The following is a 26,663-nucleotide window of genomic DNA, read 5'->3' on the forward strand; positions in this document are numbered from 1 at the left end:
ATTAGCTTTTTTTACCTGTTTTTAGTGTTTTTAAAGTTTTGATGGGCAAATAAAATATCAATAAGGTATCATATTGGTTATGGATGTTTTTAAAAATTTATTTTGTATTATTTAAGATTATTTTAAATATATAAATAAACCTACAATGAAAAACATGATTAATTAATATGGTTTTTAGAAATTGTATCTTTAGTTTTTTTTGTTCATATCCTTGTACGTTTATGTGATTTGTTTATGTAATTGCAGCTACATTTTAATTAAATTATAGGTTGAAGTTCTTTGATAAAGATAAAAATAAGATTTATTGTTCATTGATTTCACATTATTTTTGTGTTTGCGATACAAAGAAAGAAAAGCAGGTAATTCTTTCCTTTTGCATACTGTTCAAAAGTAAGTAATTTTTTTTTTTTGCATACTTTTATTCTAATTGCATTGTTTAGTAAACAATGCAATTAGCATAAATAGTATAGCTATACTGTTCCGGTCAGATCAGATTTGGTCCAAAACTCAATATGCAATGAACCTGGTTCAACCTAGTAAAATAAAAATTATTTTTTATTTTTTAATTATATTTTATTTTAAAAAATAGTGTTTAACATTATTTAATGACATTACATAAATTAAACAGAGATCGTTTGATGATATAACATTTGCAGAATTTGATCGTTATTTCAATTTTATTTCTAATTATGTTTTACCTGATATTGTTGCATGTTTAAAAAAAAAAACAGTAGTCTTTATTGGATATATTTCATACGTGATGAAATTGTAGATAGTTTAATAGAAAAATAAAAAAATATTTTATATAAAGTGTTATTTATTTCATGATATAATTATAGTAGTTAAATCTACAATATTTAAATTAAAAACCATCAATATTAATATTTATTTTTTTAAATTGTTTTATAACCTCAATTTCAAAAGCAATATTAACCAAATACATTAAACTACTTTTTATTTATTTTAATTTTAACTATAGTTTTAACCAAGCATACATATACCAAATTAACTAAAAACACTTTTTTATAAAATAATTTTTTTTCAAATTACGACATCAAACTACTTTTTATTTATTTCAATTTTAACTATAGTTTTAACGAAGTATACATATACCAAATTAACTAAAAACACTTAAGAAAGAAAAGCAGGTAATTCTTTCCTTTTGCATACTGTTCAAAAGTAAGTAATTTTTTTTTTTTGCATACTTTTATTCTAATTGCATTGTTTAGTAAACAATGCAATTAGCATAAATAGTATAGCTATACTGTTCTGGTCAGATCAGGTTTGGTCCAAAACTCAATATGCAATGAACCTGGTTTAACCCAGTAAAATAAAAATTATTTTTTATTTTTTAATTATATTTTATTTTAAAAAATAGTGTTTAACATTATTTAATGACATTACATAAATTAAACAGAGATCGTTTGATGATATAACATTTGCAGAATTTGATCGTTATTTCAATTTTATTTCTAATTATGTTTTACCTGATATTGTTGCATGTTTAAAAAAAAAAACAGTAGTCTTTATTGGATATATTTCATACGTGATGAAATTGTAGATAGTTTAATAGAAAAATAAAAAAATATTTTATATAAAGTGTTATTTATTTCATGATATAATTATAGTAGTTAAATCTACAATATTTAAATTAAAAACCATCAATATTAATATTTATTTTTTTAAATTGTTTTATAACCTCAATTTCAAAAGCAATATTAACCAAATACATTAAACTACTTTTTATTTATTTTAATTTTAACTATAGTTTTAACCAAGCATACATATACCAAATTAACTAAAAACACTTTTTTATAAAATAATTTTTTTTCAAATTACAACCACAACAACTATCACAATACCAAACAATGAGTTAAAGTAGGTATTAACCTATGATTTGCTGTTGCTCGGATAATTTTTATGATAAAAAAAAATATACATGCTTTTTAAATGTATTTTTTATAACAAAAAATCATAATTAAAAATTAAAAATCTCATGCATGTATTTAATTAAATAAATTGAGAATCATTTGTGACAATAAACACTAAAAAAGTGTTTACGTCTATTTAACTCGCCTAGCTACAGGTTAAATAACTTTTTTTCTAACGCAATTACATTAATGTGTAGATGTTATTAATATATTTTTGGATAACAAGTAAAAAAAATAACCATGAATCAAAAAATCAATACTTATATATAATAAAATATAATAAAAAAAATATGTTTTAATAAAAATAAGTAAAATTTCAATTTTATTTTTAACATAGTAGAAATATATGACAGTGTTGTAATTGCTATATTGAAATATCATTTTTTTAGGTTATATATTATTATTACATGTATTTTTTTTATTTTTACTTAAAAAATATTTTTCTTATTTGGCATGTTGAATTAAATATTTTAAGACAATATATTTAATATATATATATATATATATATATTAAAAAAGAGTCTATTCATTACATATTATGGTTTTCGAAATACAATGTATTTTTATGGAATCAAATATTAGCTTGTGCTTTTGTGAATATTTGTGGATTGTTTTCAAATCATAGTGGAAGTAATAATATTTAATCAAGTTCAGCCTTGCTTACAAAACAAAATCTTCCTAGTTTTTTTTTTAAATAATAAAATCATGATACTTTCTATTATTTAATAAAAACACGAATCTCCACCTCATACCTTTAAGGCTGAATCTAAAACCTTTTAAGAGAAATTCCTGATCCCAAGCCGATATACTAAAACTTCCTTTAGATTGCTATTACTTTTATTCTCTAAACCCAGGACACCTTTTAGGATACTCGAAAAGGCCCTAAAATTTTGGTGACAGCACATGACCACAACGATATCTTATGACTTATTTGTTTATATAAAAATTATTTTTTTAGATTTTTCTATATTTATTTGTTTTTAGAAAAAATTAATTAATAAAAAATATTTTTTATTAAAAATTTTTTTAGTTTGATTTCTAAAAAAATATTTTTTTATTTTAAGTGAAAAATACTTTTTAAAAATTATAAAAAATTTAAAAATATCATATTATTTACTGATTATATCAAATTTGATCTCAAACTTTTAATTGTTATATGTTTTATTTTAAATCTTTTTTCTTTAATTTTATCCTTTAAAATTTGATTTTCATATCAACTTTAGTTTTTAATTTTATGATTATTATTTGCTTTTTTCTTGTTATTTTTTAATTGAAATTATTTATTTATTAGATTTCATCTTTATTCTTTTGAATGTTATTTTATTTGAAATAATTTATAAAATTATAATTTTTTTATTTTTTTATCTATTAGATTTGATCTCTATTATTTTGATTGCTATAAATTTTATTTAAGATAATTTATGAAATTAAGTTATTTTTTTAATTTTATTCTCATTTAATTTTTTAATATGTAAGAGCTGTTCTTTATTATTTTAATAATTTTTAAATAAAATATTAATAAATTATTTTTCAATTTGTTTTTAATAACATAATTAAATTTATTTTTAATAATATAACCAAATAGTAGGAAGTATTTTTCAATTTTTTTAATACTATCAAATATAGAAAATAAATTATTTTTCATAAATCTTTTTTTTAATCACTTTCTAACAAAACTTACTTTCCAATAATCAAACGGAATTAATTTCTGAACCCAGATCATATATATTCTTATTATGGGAATCAACATGAAGCGCGAAAGCTTTGGTGACCGTGCATGGCGAGGGACCTGAAGCTTGTAGCTAGCATCATTATCTTGCAAGCCGATGTTTCTGGTGCTATTTTCTGCAGAAGCTAGGATTTGCTGCTTCTTTATCCACTGTAAGAGAAAAAATCAACCACTCACATGGCTAAAGATTTTTAGATCCGAGCAATCAAGAACATAGCTTTTAACTTTTAGTGATTGACCTGAGAATATTATTGACAAAAATGTATTTAATTGATCATTTCTTAAGAGATATGATTCTCTTTTTATTGAAGTTAAGGTTTCTGAACCCCCTTCATACAGCTACCGACTTGTGCCTAACTTTATGAGCACGTCTTTAATATTTTAATAACATAGCCACACTTGTACATACTAATTAACCAGTTAAAAGCACAGCACTCCTTGATGCTCTACAAACACAAGTGATAAGTCTTGATCACAAGTTTTCTCTCCTCATGGCGCATATGCCTTGTCTTCCTCGTGATCCCGAGCATTCGTAGGATTCGTTTCTTTCAGCTCGTCCTTCTCGTCATGACTGTGATATATGATGGCGCTGTGCCTCGTATCGAAATCCTTGACAAAATGGCCCAGTTTGCCAGCACCGGCAGGATCTTGAACGAAAAGGTCCTTGATTGCTTCCGGCATAGGCTGATCCTTCATCATGCTCTTCCAGTAATATTCCCTCGGCTCCTTTCTTGCATCCCTGAGCTCAACAAACTAAAGTCCAAACAGGTGAAGAGCATGTTAGCTAGGGCGTAAACTAGATGGAAAACAAAACAAGCAACAACAACCCAGTCAACAACTTTAGATCTTCTAGTTAATTCATGAATCCAAGAGGGCAAAAAAAAGACTTAGAAGGATCTTTTGTAAAAATCAAATCGAGGGTATCAGAAAGAAAGAAGAAATAGCATGACTTGTCTGGAATCTGAGGGTTTCACATGGTTATGAAATGCTTACCGAGAGAAAAGAGACGAGAACAAGAACAGCCAAGAAAGACTTCATGTCTGGTATTCGACACCTTGATCTTGATACTCGTACTTTGTATGGTAGCTAGGCTTCTCCGTCCCTGGCTGATCTCTGCCATTTATAACAAAATGTAAGGGTAGGAAAGTGATTATCAAATTTCTTTTGCCCTATTATTGAAAAAAATAAAAATATTTGCGTAATAAAATACAAATGAGGGGGTGATTTCATGGTCAGTGGGGTGGCAAAACCGAAAAAAGCACACTAGAAGCTTGGAACAGAAAGGAATCCAATATGGATGGTGATGTAATCTTTAATTATTTCAAGAGTTACTGTTCATCAGGCTCGACAGTGCCTCTGTGTTGAAAATGTGAAACACGACTGACCTTATCAAACGAAAATACCTAAAAAATATTTTAAATTTCCACTCTTCTTTTGGTGACAGGCGACAACCAGAGGTTTTGCTTACCTCCATTGAAATAATGAGTGCTTTTATAATGGAGATAATGACAATAATGCTCACTAATTACAAGGGTAGGTTAATATATTACCGTAACAATATCAACATTTAACACTTATTAAATACAAGAATAAAATCCACCGCAAATCTAAATAATATTAAAGATCTACTACACTAAAGGCAATGTCTGTCCAAGTTAAAGGTATAGTTTGGAATTTCATTCCTAATAGTATTTTTTTAATAATTTTTTATTAAAAATTAATTTTTAAATTTTTTTGAATTGTTTTAATACATTAATGTAAAAAATAATTTTTTTAAAATAAAAATATTATTTTAATATATTTTTGAATAAAAAATATTTTGAAGAATAATCATTATTATATTTCTAAATATTTTCTAAACCAAATAACTAAACTGAAATTGAATATTTCAGTTTGGTATTTTTTCCCCTAACTTGTCTTTTGAAAAATGAGTTGGATTTAATTTAATTTTTAATTTTTGAACTAGTTTTAAAATCTTTTACTCATTTTTAATTAAAAACCACATAGCATATATATAATTGACTAAAAAAATTATATAAAACACATTTTTTAACCTACCAGTGATATACAAGATCTAAGTTTCGACAAAAATGGTGTTCAAATAATAAATCTTTTTTTTTTATAAAAAATCTCTATATAAAAAACAAATTGATTTATAGTAAATATAATGATAGGAAAACCGAATCACACTATGGTCCAGGTTCACGAGTATATTAAATATAAAGTAAGTGAAGAGTCATTATTTTTTTACCCGATTTATTTAGCAATAAACTCAAAATGGATTGAACCATTATGGTAGAAACAAGATCTAAACATCTAGCTCACACGATATAACACATAAATATGAATAAGTAATTTATTTAGCAATCAACTCAAAAAGGATTGAACCATTATGGTAGAAGTTTTATGGTTTCTTAATGTTATGTTCTGTATACAAGTTGTTGAAAAAAATATATAAATACATTTTTTAATCTATTAAGGAATACAAAAGATCTAAGTTGAGACATAAATGGTGTTCCAAGAATAAATTCTTTTATTAAAAAATATTTATATTAAAAAAAGAAGTATGATATTTAGTAAAAGTTCAAATTCTAGTATACAAAAGAAAAACAAAATCACATTTTAATCTGGGTTCAAGAGTATATTAAATATAATGTAAGTGAAATCTTAATATTTTTTTTACTCAATATTCATGTGTTTTAAAAGAGTCCAAATCCATAGATAAAGTGTTAGCCCAATCGAACATGGATATGATAGGATACCAAACCTAACATATTTGGATTCATTCATAAATTAAGTGCAAGTTACTGTGGATCTTACAAGATACTAAACTCAATATAATAGGTTTTGCAATGAGCTAAACTCAAGTTATATCAGATTCAATATATTTGTGTTTATCTATGAGCTGATCTCAAGTCACCGTTGGTTTAACAAGATGCCAAATCAAACCAAATACATTAGGTTTAACTATGAGTTGAGCCTAAGTTATTATAAATCTAGCAAGACATCAAACCTATTTTTTCTAGGTTTGGCTATACACCATACCCAATTAGACTTAGAAATTCATGTTATCCCCATATAATTTTATCTACATGATCTATTCATAAAAGAGGTAATCATATCCCTACATCTATAAATCTATAAAAACTATTTCAAGGGGTCTACTATATTTTTTTATCTCATTAATAATATATAAGGGATATTTGTCCCTTATTAATGCCATCAGAAGCTAAAGAGTTCCTAGTCTTTTTTTCCCCTAAAAAACGACAAGGTTCATAGGTTAAATACCCTCTGAACCATCTAGGTAAAGGGTTCACAACTTTTCTTATTTAAAAGTTCATATATTTTAAGAGCATTAATCACACCAAAAAAAGAACAAACACTCTTATTCTTGGAATTTAATGCTATTTATTTCATTTATTGCCTTTTCCATTTAAATTTACTGACTTTATCATCAGATGATTTTTTAAATCTTATTGATAAGGACTATTTTTACAGGTACTAAGACTTCTACTGTTAGTTTTGTATTTTCAGGGTTAAGGATAAGAAAATTAAGGACGTAGATATTTGATTAACCACTATCCAAATATCAAATAACCTATTCATTGAACATACTAGATTTTAAAACATTATTAATTGGTGTCATTTGCAGGAAACCTTTCAAATAACTATTAATTATCTTACTAGTTTATGATATTTTTAATTTATGGGAAACCTTTCAAAAGAATATTAATTATCTTGCTAGTTTAATGATGTTTCTATTCATAATTAATGATAGAGAATCAAGACACCCCTCAAATATGATGTGAAAAGATCTCCCTGCCACTAGAAACACTCATGCACAACAAACACTTCATCAACTTATTAATATAGGTAAAAGAAATTACACCTTAACAAGTCTCAGTGCTACCTCTAGATGAATGAAAGCTGAGAAATAGCAAAGAGATCAAATCTATAGGGTATGGATAATTGAGACCGTAAGACAAGACACTTGTTATAAAAGTTTACCCTTGAAGGGTATTTCTGTTTTGAAATTTCATTTTAGAAAAGTTTTGGAATAATTCAATATAAATCCTAGTATTTGAAATCTAAAAAGGGTAGGTTGCCCATGAAAATAATTTTTTTTTAAAATAAAATAGATCGGTCACCCATGAAAATAAATCAATGTCAGGGGAAGAATGGATGCTTGTTAAAATTATTTTTGGAATTTAAAAATGGTAAGTCACCCATAAAAATAGACCAAAATTTTTGAATTTCAAAATTGATAGGTAGCCTATGAAAAACAGATCAATTTTAGGGAAGCATAAACGCTCGTTGAAAATTGAAAAGGGTAGGTCACTCATGAAAATATATCAATTTTTAAATTTAAAAATGTACAGTTCACCTATGAAAATAGACCAATTTCAGGGCAATATAGAAGTTTTTTGAATTTTTTTTGAGAATTTAAAAAAAGATAGATCGCTTGTAAGAATAAACCAATTCTTGAAGGACAGGTCGCTTATGATAATAAGTTCATTTTCTTAAAAAAAAAAATCAAATTCTTTGGATGGACGGATCATCTAGTAAGTCAAATATATACTTTTTCTTTGTAAGCTCACTATGCAAAACCTCTTATGATAATAAGTTCATTTTTTTAAAAAAAAAAAGCAAATTCTTTGGATGGACGGATCATCTGGTAAGTCAAATATATATTTTTTCTTTGTAAGCTCACTATGCAAAACCTTGATGAGATTTGCTTTGTAAGCATTGCAAAGAGAGAGCATTTATTGTTATCTATTTTTTATCCTACAAAAAAGTTAAAAAAATAAATAGAAAAATAAAATTCAAAAATATAAGAGGATATACATGAATCCAATTTTAATTGATAAAAGATTTATTTAGTGAAAATATTTTTATTTGGGGTAAAAAAAATACAAATTTGGATAGGTAAAGACTCAATAAGAATTTTAAAAGGCTTAATTATTTTTATTGATGACTTGGCTGCAAGAAAAATTAATATTTGAAGTCAATTCAGACTTTAATTGGAAGAAATTAAAGTCTGGAGGTCAAATTAAAGAAAATTTTAAAGAGTTAATTTGGTAAAATAAAGAGATTAATTATATACATATTGAAGTTTGATGAATAATTAGGGACTTGATTGAAGAAATTCAAAACCAAGTATCAAACTAAAAAAGACACATGATGTAGGGTTGAAATTGACCAAATTAGGAACCAAATTGAAGAAAATTAAATGTTTGATGATCAACTAAGGGTTCAAGTGCACAAATCAAAAACTAAGGACTAGGATGAAAATGATTGTAAACTTTGGGTCTGATGATTGAGTTTGACAGGAGTGAAATTGCATGAAATTAAGAGTTTGTGAGATAATTATGGGTGCACTTAAAATCAATTTGAAGAATAAAGACTAAAATAAAATCTGTTAGATCCTAAATTAAAAACCCTAATGTTTAGGGTTTAACCTAGATGATGCGTTCTTCAACCACTATTTAGCTTTTTTTTTTATAGTTTTGATTGATTAAGGAGATATTTTCATGCGAATAAATATGTTGTTTTTGTCCACCTTTAGTGCTATAACCACCATTATTCAACTGAGAAACACACCTCTATAAAGATCTGTTATTCCTATTAAATATTTATATCTCATTCTCTTCAACGAGCTTAATAATATCATATCTTTGATAAACTATTACTATATTTTTAGATTCTAAGCTAACCAATTTGACAATTTCAAACTAATAAATGTAGAGCTATATAAACTTTCAAAATGAGTAAGGTTGGATCTTAATGAAATGAGTACACCTCCTCTATGAAGTTCAGGTGAGAAACGCATGTTTTTATCTTCAAGAAAGAGATAACCACCTTAGCAAAACCACCATCCCAAAAAACCATTTAAAGATAAAGGTTTCAGTTTTTAACATTTGTCTAGAGCTCTCTCATTTTAATCACTTTATGTGGGAATCTATCAAAAACCTTAGAAAAAAATATTATAAACACCCCATTAAAAAATCAAGAAAAAAAAGAAAAAAATATTATAAACACCCCATTAAAAAAGCAAGAAAAAAAAGAGGAAAAACATAAGGATATACTCTGTGAAAAGACCTTAGAGTAGATGTTCAAAGACCTAACATAGAAATGTCTTATAAGCTTTGAAAAAATAATAAATGAAAGGAAAATAATGAAGGAAGGAAAAGAAAAGGAAGTAGCAACTTATAACCAACAATCTTAGAGAAGGTATATAACCATATGAAAATTCAAGGGTAGAGTCAATATGATCTATCCATTCATGCTTTTTTAATATTTAATGATGTTTTTGAATCTTTTTAATATTATTTTATGTTTAAGCATTTATGTGAATTAAAGAATGAAAATGTTATTTTTATTAATTAATCATGTTTTAAAGTTGTCATTAATGTTTATTGGATGTTTAGAAGATATTTGGATATTGTTTTTGCTAAAATGCAATGATTTTTAGAATCTGTCAAATATAGTAGTAGCTTTGTGATAATTTTTATTGGTTGCTAATATATGTTCTTGGTTTCTAAGTTTAGTTTTGATCCCTAGTGTTTAAAGAGTCAATTTTGGATTGATATTTCATGTTTTTAGTTGGCTGTCATTGGAGCAGCGATTTTGAAAGGAAAAATCTAATGAGTGATTTTAATGACTTGTTTTTATTGTTTGTTTTAAGTCAAACAAGCTCATTTTTTATAATGTGGTATTTGAGGACAAAAAACTGGAAGTTTAAAGGCCTATAAGGCTAATTTTTAGGTTTAGTACTAGCTTAGGCATTTTTGGAAAACCTAGGTTCATGTTCTTTATGTTTATTCGAATAATATCATCTCAAGTGCTAGTTTTAGGTTATAATTTTATTTGATTTTGGTTTATGCAAGTTTGCATATCATCATTAGTTAATAATCTAGGGATTTCATGTATTAATAACATGTTTTTATGGATTTTAATCCTAGGATTTTTATTTTAAACTAAAACTTATTTTGACAAAAATTATGATGTTCAAGTGATAATCAAAGCGAATCGATACTTAATTCTTAATCTATGCTTAATTGTGAACAAAACCATGACTTCTATTGCTTGAAATCTAGTCTGGTTTGATGTTTATATTACAGGGTTTGACTTTGAATGTTCTTCCTATTCTTTATTTTCCTTGGTATTTGATTTATTTTTGTTAGAAAATTTTATGATTTTATTAGCCCATAATATAATAAATTTGAAATGCTAGATTCATTCATAAGAATTAATCTTTTTTTTTGAGTCATATACTAATCACCGGTTAGGAACCCATCAAAACCTCTAAACTATATTTAAACCATATAATGTAACTTATCTTAGGTAAGGTATGCTAATGGTGCTAATATCTTTCTTAATCAATACTAGTGTCTTACACTTAGAATTTTTTATAGGTCTTCTAATAAAAATGAACCAAACAACCAGGTGGTAACGCCCTTTGCTAACACTATGCCGCACGCGCCAGATGCGATAAAATGACAACTCCACTAGAGACTTTTTGTTTTGACAGTATTGGACTAGACTTTGTGTATTTTATGTGGTCTATTTGATTTGATGCATTTAAAGTTTACATTTAACTTAGTTATTTATGTTTTAACATGTTTTATCCTTCTCATACATGTATATTGAATATGAATAAATGTCTTTATGCATCACTAGTGTATTTGTTATATATCATTTTGGAATGCATATATATGGAAACTTTAGGTTAGGTGAAGTAGTAACGACTTATCCTATGACTTTTAGTAAGGGTTCTAAGTTTGTGAAACCATCCAAATCTTTGTTAAGTGCTTAGACTGGTAATGATTAATATATGTGTCATCTCATTACCTATTGATTCCTTTATATTTCAACCATGAGGGTGATCATAAGGATAATAAGAGACTTATTTTTTAAAGACCAAGTAGTAAACTTATCTCTTGTCTCACATAAAATGATTAGAACCTTTCTTTAGGGTGTATTTTTTCTACACATGTTTTCCATCAAGGCAAGCCCTTCATGTAACATTTTGAGTTCAGGACTTACAAGTGACATAATGGTTATCATTTAGAAAATTTTTGCTGTAAATTTTGACAAGAATCAAAATTCTTATTCATCATGCAAGAGTAACAATCATATGTTACCGTTTGAAGGATGAGTTCATCAATTAAAGTTTAAGTAAGAGGACTTCCCTTTGAAAGTATCTTTTATGAGTCCTTTTAGCCTGTTAGAGAAGTTAAAGAACTAGAGGGTAGAAGAACCTCCTATCAGTGGTCAAGGTGTAACATTGCCTGGATTCTCTTTAAGGACTTTGAAAAATTTATCGAAAATAGATAAAATAATCCACCTATCGAGGTGGTGCTGACTAGGGCTTAAATTATAATATCTAAGCACATCTCCTACAAATCCTTATAAGAGGAATGAGTACCTAAATGTATACATGCATATAAAGAAAGTAATGATAAATTGACCATCTTTATTCCTGCTGGTGACTTACGAGATACAATCACCAGATGCTAGTAACTTGACCTAGTAATCCCCTTGTTGTTTAAGATTGGCCTAGTTTACTTAGTTGAGGGACACCGTGCTCTAGGTCTTATTTATAGGTGTTTTTAGGCAATCTCAATTGTCCCCTAAGATTTAAAACTTAATGGGGGGCATTCTCATCCTTTTTTCTAGTAGAAAAAGGTTGAGCTATGTCTCTTTAAGATTAAGGGCATATTCTAATGGTTGTAGATCCTTGATAAGTGATTTTAATTTTAAGTTTGAAACTAAAAATATCTTTAGGAGATATAGTTTTCTTTTTTTTAGAAGCCATTCTTAAAATTTTTAAAAAGCCTTTCAATAAAAAAAAAGATAAAAATTTATATGTTTACCTAAGTGAATGACTTCTCTATAAAGAGATTTGCTCATGCATGATTTTGTATTAGACTTTTAGTTCACAGAAAGTAAAGGAAAATTTTGGCAAAAGTAAAAAAATAAAACTAAGGGAAAAGATTGTTTATATAAGTTATCACCTTTTCTTCCTATCTTCCTATCAACAAAATGAAAGGCATGTGATGTTACATCATAAACCCTAAAAAGCCTAATTGTTTTAGCATATTAATTACACGTAGCTGAATGGTCTTAAAAGAAAACCTTTTCGCTTCCCTTATAACATCCTTTTAGATCAATTTGGGGATACGTTTTTTACTTAGGGAGGACAAGGTAATTTGACAAATTGTCTCCTAAAAAGTCTTTTCAGTCTTTGCACCTAGCATGCATAACGACTTAAAAGGGCAACTGGTGAGTTAATATTTTTTTTATTCAATAATTTTATGCTTTGAAAGAGTCCAAATTGATAGATAGGGTATTAGCCTAATCAAACATGAGTATGCAAAGATATCAGACCTAACTTACTTGGGTTTAACCATAAGTTGAGCCTAAGTTATTGTGGGTTTGGTATGGTGCTAGACCCAATATACTTGGATTTAACCATGAGCCAAACCCAAGTCATCATGGGTTTGAAGAGGTGTTAGACCTAAAATACTTGAGTTCAACCATAAGCTGAGCCCAAGTCATAGTGAGTCTAGCAAGATGCGAGATTCAAGATACTATGGATTCAACCATGAGCAGATCCCAAGTCGCCAACGGTCTGATGAGATATCATACTTAATATACTTGGATTCAACTATGAGTTGAGCTTAAGTTATCACGAGTTCAATGAGATGCTATACCTAATAGACTTGGGTTTAGCTATAAACTAAGCCCAATTCATCACGGGTTTGACGAGATTCTATACCCAATATACTTGAGTACAACTATTATCTAAGCCCAAGTCATCACCTGTCCGACGAGATTCTAGACCTAACATACTCGAGTTCAGAATGAGCTAAGCCCAAGTCACCATAAATGTGGTGAGATGCCAAACCCAACATACTCGAGTTCAATAGCAAGCTAAGCTCAAGTCACCACGAGTTTAGCAAGATACTACACTTAACATACTCGAGTTCAGCCATGAGTTGAGCCCAAGTTATCGTGGGTTTAATAAGATATCAAACCTAGTATATTCAGATTCAACCATGAACTGAGCTTAAGTCATCATGAGTCTGGCAAGATGTCAGACCTAACATACTTAGGTTTAGGAATGAGAGTTCAAGTCATCGTGGGCTCGATGAGATGCAAAACGCAACATACTTGGGTTCAACCATGAACTAAGCTCAAGTTATCGTAGGTATGGAGAGACGTCAGATCTATTATACTTGGGTACAACCATGAGATGTCCTCAAGTCACCATGGATCTTATAAGACATCGTACCCATTTCCCCTGGGTTTGGATCTACGCCAAATCTAATTGGACTTAAAAATCCATGTTAGAACCATATAATTTTATCTTTACGAACTATTAATGTAGAAAGTAATTATAGCCCTACATCTATGAATGCATAAAAGGTCTCTCAAGGGCCTGTCACATTTTCAATCTTATTAATGATGTGTAAGAGATATGTGTCTCTTATTAATGAGATTTAATAGATATTTATCCCTTATTAATGTTATTAGAAGCTAAGGACTTCTTAGTCTTTCATTTTTTTGAAGACGATAAGGTTCAAGAATTATAAATACCCCTTCAACTATTGAGTTAAAAGGTTCACAACTTTTCATACTTTAAAAGCTTATATATTTTAAGAGTATTAATAAAAAAAAAAACAAGAACAAACACTCTTGTTGTTAGGATTTAAGGCTCCTTTTATTTATTGTATTTTTTATTTAAAATTATTGACTTTATCATTGGAGAGTCTTTAAATTTCATCGACATGGATTGTTTTTGCAAGTATTAAGACTTCTACTGTTAGTTTTGTACTTCCTAGGATAAGAAGAACGACATTAAAGACATTGATATTTGATTAATTATTATTTAAATATCAAATAATTTATTTCTTAGATATATTAATTTTAGAACATCACCAATAAAATCATTGGCATAATGCCATTTGTAGAATAAAAAAAATAAAAATTATTGCCATGCCTAGCCAAGCAAACAAATTCATTTTTTCATACTAGTTAGAAACTCATATAATTTTTTTCGCTTGTGTGTCGGTGAACTGAAGGTGTTCATTTTTGTAATGACTGCCGACCACAATTTAGAGTGATGATGTGTATCATGTATTCAACACTTTCTTTTTTATCAAGCATGAGATTTAGTAGAGAAAATTCATAGATTAACTGAGATTGGTTTTGAAAAAATGAAAAAGTCACATGCATGTTCAAGATTCGATGGCCTCGACAGCAAAAAAAAAAAAAAAAAAAAAAAAACCAACGGCCTGAGCGTGGCAGTAGGCGCTTTTTATAATTCTTTCCCTGAACAATTATCATTATTTTTCAAATGAAGGACTTCTCGAAGATGAACAGTTCCATGATGTCCTTGTAAGCTGTCAAACTTCTTGTCTATCAGGCTATCCCTCCCTGTTTTCCTTTCCTTCCTTTCTTTGTTTCTGTATGGTAGAGAACAAATCATGCCGTTTTAAGTTGACTATCAAGAGAAGATGCCCACAGAAATTTCTGCAGAAAAGACAAAGAAGCCAAAAATTAAGTAGTTTTGGTGAGGTTTTCAGGGTATAGAAAAATTCCAGGAGAAAAAGGGAGGGAAAGGTGCGTAGAGTGTTCATGCTGACATGCGTACCCGTCATAACAGTGCTATATATCTTCAGTTTTCGGCAACCTAGAAGTTGACCTTCAAATTAAAACACGTTCAATCAATAAGATATCAATTTTCAGGAGAAAGATATGGCAGATCTAGATGTCTCCACAAATATCGTCAACTCTTATATCCCACACGTTGGCGACGCAACATAATTTTCAAGTTCAAAGTTTGAATTTGTAATTTCAGGACAGCCCGGTAGTAATTAGAGTTTTATAGTTCCAGTTTCCAGATTTTCATATTCAAGCTTTTAATTTGATGGGGGTACTCTCTTCACAAAAACAAATAATTAAACAAGTTTTTTGTTGCGAACCAGAGGACATGGTGATGAAGGCTGGAAGGAGACAGCATCATTGAAAAATCAACAGCTGGTTTGGCGAGAATTCTGCTGGCTCGAAGTTACTGTTAAGAGTTAATAATAGAAAGTTGGTTTGGATTGGAAGGGCCAGTTCTTGTATAAGATTCTAGCGTATCAATTTCTGGGAAGTAATCATTGATGAACAAATTGCACCATCCTTCTCTGATCCCTTATGTTTTTAGTAACCTGAAATGAACTCCATACATTTTTTTTGTAATTAAATAACTGAAAAGGCTGATATATTTATGAGATTATCTAGGTAGCCCAGAATTCCTGTCAAGAGAACAAATTCAAGTCTGATATTATTAGTTCTACAGTATTTGTGCCTGCCTTCTCTGATCCCTTATATTTTTAGTAACCTGCAAGGAACTCCATGCATTATTTTTGTAATTAAATAACTGAAAAGGCTGATATATTTATGAGATTATCAAGGTAGCCCAGAATTTCTGTCAAAGGGAACAAATTCAAGCCTGATATTAATAGTTCTACAGTATTTGCGCCTGCCGTTGCATTCCATGCAGGGATTCTATCATTGACTATCAGCTGACCACCACGGGAGAGCTAAAAAAAGTTGAAAAGAAGAGTTAGTGGGTTGCTGTGACTTTTACAAAAGATATATATTTATTTAAAGAATACAGAAATTTTTTATTTTTATTTTTATTTTTTTCTGGAGGTTAGATTTGATTCTAATGCCCACGATGAAAGCTGGCTCTCCAGGCTAAAGTCAACTTGACACGTGCATAATATAAATGGTTAGTTGCCTTGCTGATCGAAGAAATTGTCTCTTTTCTTTTCTGGAACTTGATTGTCGAATAGTGCTGTCCACCTTCAAACGAGAAAAGAACAAACTAGTCTCTTAATTCTCAATTAATTTACAATTTGGTCCTTCTGGAACTAAAATAATCACACACTTGAAACATTATTCATTATTTAACGCTAATCTATCATCTAACTTGGTTAATTTCTTACCGATACTAATTTTTATGTGTTATAAAAATACAAAAGGATCTTATTGCAACATATCTACAAGGATGATTTATTTAAGAAAAATTAGTATAACTTGAAATAATTTGGAGATGCGTAAATGGGATAATAATTCATGAGATAAAAAGGGTGTTTGATATATGTTTTTTAAAATATTTTTTATTTAAAAATATATTAAAATAATATATATTTTTATTTAAAAAAATTTATTTTTAAATTCAATACATCAAAACCATATAAAATAAAAATTTAATCTCAGCAGCTTTTGAGCTTTGGTAATTGTGAAATGTCTTCTCGACAGTTTTGAGACGACATTACTAAAGTAAAAGCTGAGTGGAGATGGATGACCAATTTGTCGTTCTTCTCTAGATTTTTTCTTTGTATAATTTGCTTTTCTGAATAAGTTTGATTTGTTCTAGAGCAACGTTGAACATGGACATTGCGCTGGTTGGCATTGCCTTCATTTCCGCATCCACATGACATCTACGAGTAGTTTTTTTTAGAAAATCTTAACAGATTAATCAAGAGAGAGCTACCAGATATCTTTTAGATACCAAGAGAGCAGCCAGAAGTTTACTGGGTTGCATCAAATAATGTTTTTCGGGTCCTAAAAAAGGTGGCGATTGGTGACGTGGGCATGGTGTTGAAGTGGTAATCAAGTTGGTTAGAATTCCAAGATCCATTCAATTTGTCAACCAGGTAGAAACAGAAATGAAACTATCAAGAAAGCAAATAAGAAATTAATCCACGTAGTGATGATAAGTTTGATTAATTGTAGAGCTGTTGGTTTTAATGGAGTTCAATGCATTGCTGAATAAGCTTTTGTTGGAGATGAAATATTATAGTTTGCATAGGTGTATAAAAGTATGGTTATGGTTGTAATTCAAGCTTGTTTTATTTAGATATCTATTAAAATAATATTTTTTTTTATTTTTTAAAATTATTTTTAATATTAATATATTAAATTAATCTTTAAAAAAATAATTTTAAATATTTTTAATATTGATATATTAAATTAATCTTTAAAAAATTAATTTTAAATATATATATATTTTTAAAATAACATGTATTCCTGGACATTTTCTTATTTTCTTGCCTCGTGCGTGCAGATGGTTATGTCCTATCATATGCTCTCGAAGAGGTACCTTCGCGCAATCTTTATTAGATTACTAAAATCCAATACCGTGACATTTTGAGATGATCATATCACGTCGTTGCAAATATTTTCTTGTGACTTTTGTGGCAATAACCCCATGCATGTGTAGAATTTAGGACAATAAAAAGGAATGGAGGCGATCTCTCTCTCTCTCTCGGCGACCAATCCTGAGATTTCTGCGCAGGAAGCGGACTTGGTTGACTCTAAGTCCATATTCAGGAACTCATGGGGGAGAAGGAGCCTAAACGGAAAGCCTACTTCAAGGAGGCTCTGACCAATGATTCTCCTAAAGATGCTATTATGGCTGATGGGTTGACTCCACTAGTTGATTGGATTTATTCTATGAGAAATCTGAACAGGACAGTGATCGAGAGGTTGATTGCCCTACAATTCACCTTTCGGCTGTTGATAAGAAACGAATCTGCAAACCATGACAAAACGCTTTTATATGTAAGATATTTGGTAAACGTGTTGGTTATAAGTTCCGAGTTAGCAGATTGGAACAAGCATGGAAGTTGAAACAACCAGTAAGCTTGGCTGATACCGGGAATAATTACTAAGTTGCTAGATTAATTCACGTCCGATGAGGATTACCTACGTATTCTGTTTGGTGGCCCTTGGAGGGTTTCAGATCACTACTTTACAGTCTGTCAATGACAGCCTCGTTCTTATTCCGAATTATTGCATATTGAATATTATGATAACTGGCTTTTCTCCAGAAAATTGGTAATAAGTTGGGGAGAACAGTTAAAAAGTGGATGAAGCCACGCTGAAAGGTTCTAGGGCTAATCTTGCTGTTTGCATCGAAGTTGATCCAGGCAAGCCATTGATCTCTAAGTTGAGGCTGGGACGCAGGATATGGCGAGTGGAAAATGAAGGAATTCGCTCGGTTTGTTTCTTATGTGGTCTTTATGGATATTAAGTGGATGTTTCTGTTAAAAAGTGGAAACATGTATATTTCCTGCTTGCCCTTATTTCTTCTAATTTTTGGTCGGATATCCCAGTTTTACTGTAGATAAAGCACTTGCTTTTTGGCAATTTCTTTACTTTTCAGAGTGAGCTTCTTTTAATTTTTGTTAACACTTCTTCCAGAATATTTGCTTTTAAGATACCAGAAAAGTTGGTTCACTGTCAAAAAATTAATAAATATAAACAAAAATATCGATAGTATTTTTTTTATTGGTAGATCATGATGAACTTTATCAATACAATAGTCTATTATTATATTACACTGATAAAAATATTTTCTTGATATATACTAATAAGATTATAATAGAAAATTAAGGAATTAAGAAAATAAACAAAAAATATGATAACCTATCGTTCATACAAATGGAATTACAAACAAAATTAGTCCATTATTGAATTCCATTTGTACCCGACTCTCTTTTTCCCTCGTTTTTTTCTTCTTTTTTCTTCCAGCTTTCTAACAAACAACATAACCCCCCTCTTTTATCATAAATGAACTTTCTACCATAAATCATGTCACCCCAATACTTACTTTGTCAGTATTCTTGTCACCCCAATACTTACTTTGTCAGTATTCCTGTTCTGATTCAGGTTTTATTAAAAATTCTCCACATCAAGTAAGCAAAACTATTTATTTTTTGTTTAAACTCAATTTTAAAATGTTAATTTTTATTGCATATTTTTATTGTATATATATTTTATTTGGGTATTTACTTGTTTTAAAAAAAAATTCAAAAAAAATTTTATTTGGGTATTTACTTGTTTTAAAATTTTTTTTCAAAAAACATTTGTTGATTTAATGTATGATTTGTATATGTTAGTGTTTATTTGAAGTTTTGAAAAATTGTGTTTCTTTGTAAATTGATGAAATTTATTTTGAATTTGTAACTTAAGTGTTTTGTAATGAAATAAATAATTGCTTATTTAAATTGTTTGTTTTATATTTTATCAATTTTATTGTTGAGTTGAGAATGTCAATAAATGTATAAGAATTTGAATTTATATAGATAATTGATAATAAATTAAAAGTAATGTTAAAATAAATTGAATAAGTTTGAGTTAAATCAATATTAGCTAGCTTATTTAGTTTATATATTTAATTAATAAATGATGTTATCAATATTCTATATAGATTTGATATAAGTAATGGATGATCGTTTATGATTGTATCAAGATTCACTCGAAGGGTTACGCATGATAGATTATTGTAATGGGGTTGATGGTTTTATTAATTACACATCATCTTATCCTAGAAATATTAGTGGTGACAGTATTAGATATCCATGTGAGAGGTGTAAGAATAAAAAATTCCTCGATTTGGATGTTGTAATAATGCATTTTTTACATAATGGGTTCATGGAGAAATACATGTGTTGGTTTGCATACGAAGAATCATATGTTTTTTATAAGATTATGGTAGAAATGATGGTTGAGTTAACTTTTAGATCTAATAACGTGCATGAAGTTGTAGAAAACAATAATAATTTTTATAGAACTATGGTTACGAATGCGATGAGAATGAATCAAAGTTGTATAAGTGAATGTCTAATTGTAAATGAAGAACAAAATAAAGACATAACTAAGTTTTTTCTATTCTTTTGAAAAACTCTGATAAATCATTATGGGATGAGTGCATAAATTACAATAAATTATTGATTGTTGCACAAGTGTTCATCATTAAGTCATATAATAGCATGGGTGAGGCTAGCTACGATAAAATTATCAAATGGGCAAAAAACATTTTACTTAAAGAGAATAGGCTAAAAGAGAACTTTTATGTTGTTAAATCTATGATGAAACCCCTCATACTAAAATATTAAAAAATTAATATGTGTCCAAACTTTTACATGTTGTACTACCTTAAAAATATAGAGTTAACAAGTGTAGAACATGTAAACATGCTCGTTATAAACCTAGAATTGATAGGAAAAAGACTCTTGTTGCACATAGAAAACTTAGATACTTCTCAATCACACCTAAATTATAAAGATTATTCATGTCTCTAAAAACTATTAAGTACATAACATGGAATCATATACATGATGTGGTAGATAAAGTGATGGTGTCATCAAGTCATATTATAGGCTGGGTGAGGCTGACTATGATAAAATTATTAAATGGGCAAAAAACATTTTATTTGAAAGGAATAAGCTAGAAGAGAACTTTTATGCTGCTAAATCTATGATGAAACCCCCCAAATTAGGATACCAAAAAAGTGACAGGTGTCCAAACTTCTACATGTTGTACTACCTTAAAAATATAGAGTTAATCAAGTGCATAATATGTAAACATGCTCGTTATAAACTTAGAACTGATAAGAAAAAGACTCGTGTTGCATATAGAAAATTTAGATACTTTTCAGTCACACCTAGATTACAAAGATTATTCATGTTTTTAAAAACTACTGAGTACACGACATGGAATCATACATATGATATGATGAATGAAATGATGGTGCACCCTTCTAGTGGTGAAGCTTGACAATATTTTAATAGGGTTCATCCTTAGTTTTTAGTGAAATCAAGGAACGCGTATATTGAGTTATGTAGATACAGAAACCTATGATTGATGCATAGTTTAAAAAGTTTAAGATTAGTATTAACTTAAATATTTTTTTATTATGATAATTCGGTTAGTTTATTAATATTAATGGAATTATTCTCTTACAAATTTGAACTTCAATGAAAATTTTTACAAGGATAGAGTTGACAACATTGTTGTCAAAAGGGGTGGGAGAATGATAAAATTGAAATCAAGATAATTTTTTTAATCTAAATTTTAAAATTTTATTTTTTAATTATTAATATATAATTTATTTGTACCATATAAGTTGTATGATTTTTGGAATAAAACATAATAAAAAAAAATATATGAAATAACGAGAGCTTCCAAATTGGAAGGAAGTGATGGTTTCAAAAGATTTTAGACCCTTGTATATATTGAAAGTTGTTAGCGTAGAATACATTTAGCATGTAACATTCAAACACTTCATGTGATGATCACAATTCGAGTGGAGAACCAGAACTGATAGAGTTATGATTCTATTATCACACATACCGACAAATTTATTTTGTTTGCTTTACAAGCGAGACGGATAATAAATTACTTTTTTTAATATATTTATTTTTTTAATTTGTTTTTTTATATGAATATGCTTAACTAATAATAATTTTTTTTTACATGAACCATATTTGATTAACTTTTTTTTTTGTAACAATACACATGCAAAATGATAACCTTAAAAAAAAAAAAAAAGACACAACATTAATATAGAAGCGTATTTCCATCTCATAATTACGTACTGCACCAGATCGTGTTCACCTTACAAAATTCTTGCAATTTTGCATATGAGCAGTTTCTCGAGAATATTTCATCTGCATCGTCGACAAGAGTGACCGACATTTTTACCACGTTCGAGGCACTAGTTGAGGTCCAATTTGCATCAAGCGGCAGGGACGAATAAAAGGTACAGATCTCCCCATGTATTCCAGGCATGTTAAAGTCAACAATGCTATAATTTTGGAGAAATCCAAGAACCTTAGTTGGGTATGGTTCATGGCAATGAAGGCTTGAGGTTGATACCACTACAAGTATGTAAGGTTGCCATATCTGTAGTCCACCCTCCACTACAAGTCATGCTCAACACTGCGCCTCCCACAGCCTTAACATTTCATCAACAAGTCATGCTCAACACTGCGCCTCCCACAGCCTTAACATTTCATCAACATTCAACTCCACTACTTCCGAACGTTGACATTCTAACATTTTCTAGGGCCAGGTAACCTTCCACCTTTCAAGATAGAAAACGAATTTGATCTTAACAACGTAAGTCAGAACACGATACAATGAACTTCCCGGTACATTTCTGTAGATTACATCAATAAATATGTGGGATTGGAGATGATAGTTCTTCGAATGCGCACTTCTTTGAGAATCTCGCATTTCAACACCTAGAATAACTAGACTATAGGTCGATGATTACAAGTGGATTTCGCAATTTAAGCAAGGATGGAATTAATCAAGGAACCAGATCAAGTCAACCGAATACTTCTATAGCCATGTGCCTGCAACATCAAGACAAGTGTGGCCATACATCATGCAGAGAAATATCAACCTGAGATAAGTGCAGAACAATATTTAATTTGCTTGTTTGACTTATGATCAATATAATATTAGAAATCGATCTTCCAGGGAAGGGTTCATATGGGAGAAATCAAGCACAGCCAAGAATGCCTGAGCTGGGGTGACATAGATTGAAGTGCCTTTTAGCCTATCCGCCAGAACAGTTGACCCCAATACAGCTTGATATGATGTCTGCAACTAACCATATTAAGGAAAAATTCAATAAATTATTGTGAATTATTTCTTACATTTAAAATAAAAATAATCTCAAACGTTAGGCTATTTGATCCAGCTGGTGTACAAAAAATAAAAATAATCTCAAACGTTAGGCTATATTTTATTTGATCCAGCTGGTGTACAATTTTTTTCTTGCAGAAGTAGAAAGAAAGAAAGGTTAATTTCAAGACTCCTGAAGCAGAGATGGGTGTTGATGTTTTGTCTTGGAGACTTATCCTCTGTTCTCTTCTTGTTTTACTGGTAATCTTTGTCTCCCCTTCTTCACTTACCTCCATGATTTTCTTTCATTTTTAATTTGTTGTTGTCAAGATGAGTGCTTCTAAATTCGGTTCTTCTGGTTTAATAATTTATATATTTGTTTTGATTACAGTTTGCTAAAGACTGTAGTGCAAGAAAGATGACTCACACAAGATGGAGAGAAGTGCCGGGTGATGATTCGAACGGTCTGCAACACAATCGAGAACCTGATTTGCAACAGCTTTCAAAGGATGATCATCTTCTCACCAGGCACAGTAGGGATGGTGATCATCGAAACCATGAACATGCCCATCTATCATCACATATGAATCACATGGACCCTTCAGACAAGATTTTCTTCACCCTAAAAGATCTGCAAGTTGGAAAAACGCTTCCAATTTACTTCTACTATAGGGACCCTTCAACTTCTCCTCGTCTGATATCTAGAGAAGAAGCCAATTCAATTCCTTTCTCTTTAGCAAAATTACCTTATCTTCTTGATTTTTTCTCTTTGTCCAAAGAATCTCCTCAAGCTAAAGCCATGGAATATACACTAACACAATGTGAACTTGAACTCATGGAAGGGGAGACCAAGTTCTGTGCTACTTCATTGGAATCCATGCTTGATTTTGCACAGGCCACTTTTGGATCGGAAACCCAAGTAAAAGCCTTAACTACCAATCAACTTAGAAAGCCTGTTGCACCTATACAAAACTACACCATTATGGAGGAGCCTAGAGAGATCTTGGTACCTAAAGTGATAGGATGTCATACCATGCCTTACCCTTACGTAGTTTATTATTGCCATAGCCAAGAAGGTGGGAACAGGTTATTTGAGATTTCACTTGTGGGTGAGAATGGAGATAGAGTCCAAGCTATTGGTGTTTGCCACATGGACACCTCTCAATGGGACCCTGAAAACCCATCATTTCGTGTGCTGAAAATAAAGCCTGGAACTGCCCCTGTATGCCATATTTTCCCAGCAGATAACATAGTCTGGGTGCCTTTGCTTTCATAAATGCAGTAGTAATATTTGTGGTTGTGATTGTAAAACATGTCCTGAGACGTGATGCCATGTGTTTGTCTGTAAAATTGTGCTTGTCGATATAGTCATGGACTGATGTATACCAATGTTCCCTCTTACAAGACTAATAAAGAATATTGGTGAATCTGTACTTCGTTTCTTGGAAATGTCTTGGAATGCTGGTGTTCTACGATGACAGACAAAAGTATTCTCTCTAGGAGAACCCGGCTTCGAAAACTATCTGGGGCATAGCTGGATTTCTTGTAAATCCAGCCAGAACTTGCCTGATTTCTGTGCCATGACCGGATCTAAACATGGCTTAAAATAACGTACAAATTCAATCCAGCTATTTACAACAGGATGCATAAAACCCTGGTCCAGTAATGTTTACCTCATAATTGATTGAGGTGGCTTGTTTCCTAACCTCAAACGTCCTGAGACACTAAAATACAAACTGAGCAACAACTCAACTTATTTCATCGACTTCACAGCATACCATCAAGGATCCACATTTGTTTTTATAATATAGCACTCGAAGCAAGGAGGTAGCACTGCTAACTTCATTATTTAGAGCCTAAGACAAGAACATCAGTCCCCTTGTTGATATCCTTGGTGAATTTGCAACCTTCTGCTGGTTTGTTTCAGAGTCAGTAACAGAGGACTTCTCACTTTTGGGCTCGGTAGTTGTGCCGTGATAGATACGGTGGCTGGACTAATCATCACACTTGAACTCAGTAACAGTAGTTTTTCCATGATAAATTCGTGGTTGGACCAATCATCATTGCTGGGCTGAGTAGTTGTTCCATCACAAATACGTTGCTTCGACCAACCATCCAAATCCATTTTCTCCTTTCCAGTCTGGAGTTTCATGATAAACACGACGATTGGAATTAATCATCCAAATCGAGAGGTCTATCTTTTCTAGGCTCTACAAAATGTTGGGGAATCTGATCAAAATGTTAGGGAATCTAATCGGAAAATGTTGGGGAATCTGATCAAAATGTTGGGGAATCTAATCAGTGATGTACTGATATTTGGTCATAGGAGGTCAAGTACACTGACATAATATTTAACATGGTTCGACAAATCACCTACATCTACGGGTGAAGCCATTTCTTATATAGAAAGAGTACAAGATTTACAACAATAAAGGAGAAGGAATCATTCACTCTTTAGCAACTCTCAACCTCGCTCTATTTCTCTCTTCTCAGTGCTGCAATGTCATTCACTGTTGGTTGCCCTTGGCAGCCCACTCTCTCCTATGTTTCTCATATCTTTGGCTACACTATCTCTTTCATTTTACTCTCAAACAATGCCTCTATTTATAGGAATCAATGGTAAAACAAGATCCACAAATCATGACATGATTTGTGGCACTAATGATGGTAGCACATGAGTTATACTATTTTGTCAATGGTTAGTGCAACTTGGCTATACCGCTATCATTGTAGGCTTTTAACAATAACAACCCTACTTCTTAGGGTAGGTTGTAAAGGTGTAGCTTATTAATGGCAATATCCCAACACAAAAGTTCCATGAGAATTGTGAGGAAAATAATGTCAATAGTCAGGAAACATTCATGACAAGTTGGTCATTTTTTTAGCCTCTCGTACTTGGTTATTATTTATTCTATTTTCCTTAATATGCTCGTGTTTTGATTGGTTAATGGGCATGTAATTATCAATAACATGTTTGTTTGTATATAAAAAAAAGTTAAAGATTTATATTCTATGTGACGAAAGAAAATGAATGATAAGAGTACAATAATTTCATGTTCCCCAAAAGAATTGATAAAAGGTTAGGAAAAAAAAGTTTCATGCATAGAACTACACTGTCCTAGAAGGGCCTGAAAGAAGTGCTAGCTAGTATGTCATATTTTGCCTTACTCTGTTGGGTTATTCTAGAAATCAAATACATATAAATTTATATGGTTCGACAATTTACTTGCTTCATGAAACTATTGATTTGTATTAATCAATAAAAGAAATGATACAAACAAGGAGAAGGAGAAAAACTCTTCTCTACTCAACTCACTCTCACTCAAGCTCTCTCTATCTTCTTCACTCTCTGTTTTCTACCACACTCAGCTCTTCACTGAGTATATATATACATACTAAGCTAGGAGTAAAGGCCATAAATCATGTCATGATTTATGTATTAAATTAAGCCTCTATGATATGCTAAGTGGGAGATTAGTTATTCCCACTTGCATTTGGTGGAGGTGGGGCATTGTTTATCT

The 26,663-nt window shown here is 30.1% G+C and overlaps 2 protein-coding genes across 4 annotated transcripts; one reads left to right on the forward strand and one right to left on the reverse strand.

The window, feature by feature from the left end:
• Nucleotides 1-3,908: 3,908 nt before the first annotated feature.
• LOC105134729 (uncharacterized) lies at nt 3,909-4,767 on the reverse strand. The gene is made up of 2 exons (XM_011039242.1): nt 4,654-4,767; nt 3,909-4,413 (listed from the first exon to the last, which is right to left on the reverse strand). The coding sequence occupies exons 1-2, from the start codon at nt 4,696-4,698 to the stop codon at nt 4,150-4,152; spliced, it is 309 nt and encodes a 102-aa protein (XP_011037544.1). The 5' UTR covers nt 4,699-4,767; the 3' UTR covers nt 3,909-4,149.
• A 17,907-nt stretch (nt 4,768-22,674) lies between these two features.
• On the forward strand, nt 22,675-24,575 carry LOC105134730 (BURP domain-containing protein 17). 3 transcript variants are annotated; one of them, XM_011039245.1, is made up of 3 exons: nt 22,675-23,138; nt 23,302-23,403; nt 23,534-24,575. In XM_011039245.1, the coding sequence occupies exons 2-3, from the start codon at nt 23,347-23,349 to the stop codon at nt 24,416-24,418; spliced, it is 942 nt and encodes a 313-aa protein (XP_011037547.1). In that variant the 5' UTR covers nt 22,675-23,138; nt 23,302-23,346; the 3' UTR covers nt 24,419-24,575. The 3 variants fall into 3 exon arrangements, with proteins under 3 accessions (XP_011037547.1, XP_011037548.1, XP_011037546.1); XM_011039246.1 differs by lacking the exon at nt 22,675-23,138 and having other exon boundaries at nt 23,244-23,403; nt 23,534-24,466; nt 24,558-24,567; XM_011039244.1 differs by lacking the exon at nt 22,675-23,138 and having other exon boundaries at nt 23,244-23,403.
• The last annotated feature ends 2,088 nt before the right edge of the window (nt 24,576-26,663 follow it).

Source organism: Populus euphratica, unplaced genomic scaffold, assembly GCF_000495115.2.
Source record: "Populus euphratica unplaced genomic scaffold, PopEup_1.0 scaffold91.1, whole genome shotgun sequence".
NCBI lineage: Eukaryota > Viridiplantae > Streptophyta > Magnoliopsida > Malpighiales > Salicaceae > Populus > Populus euphratica.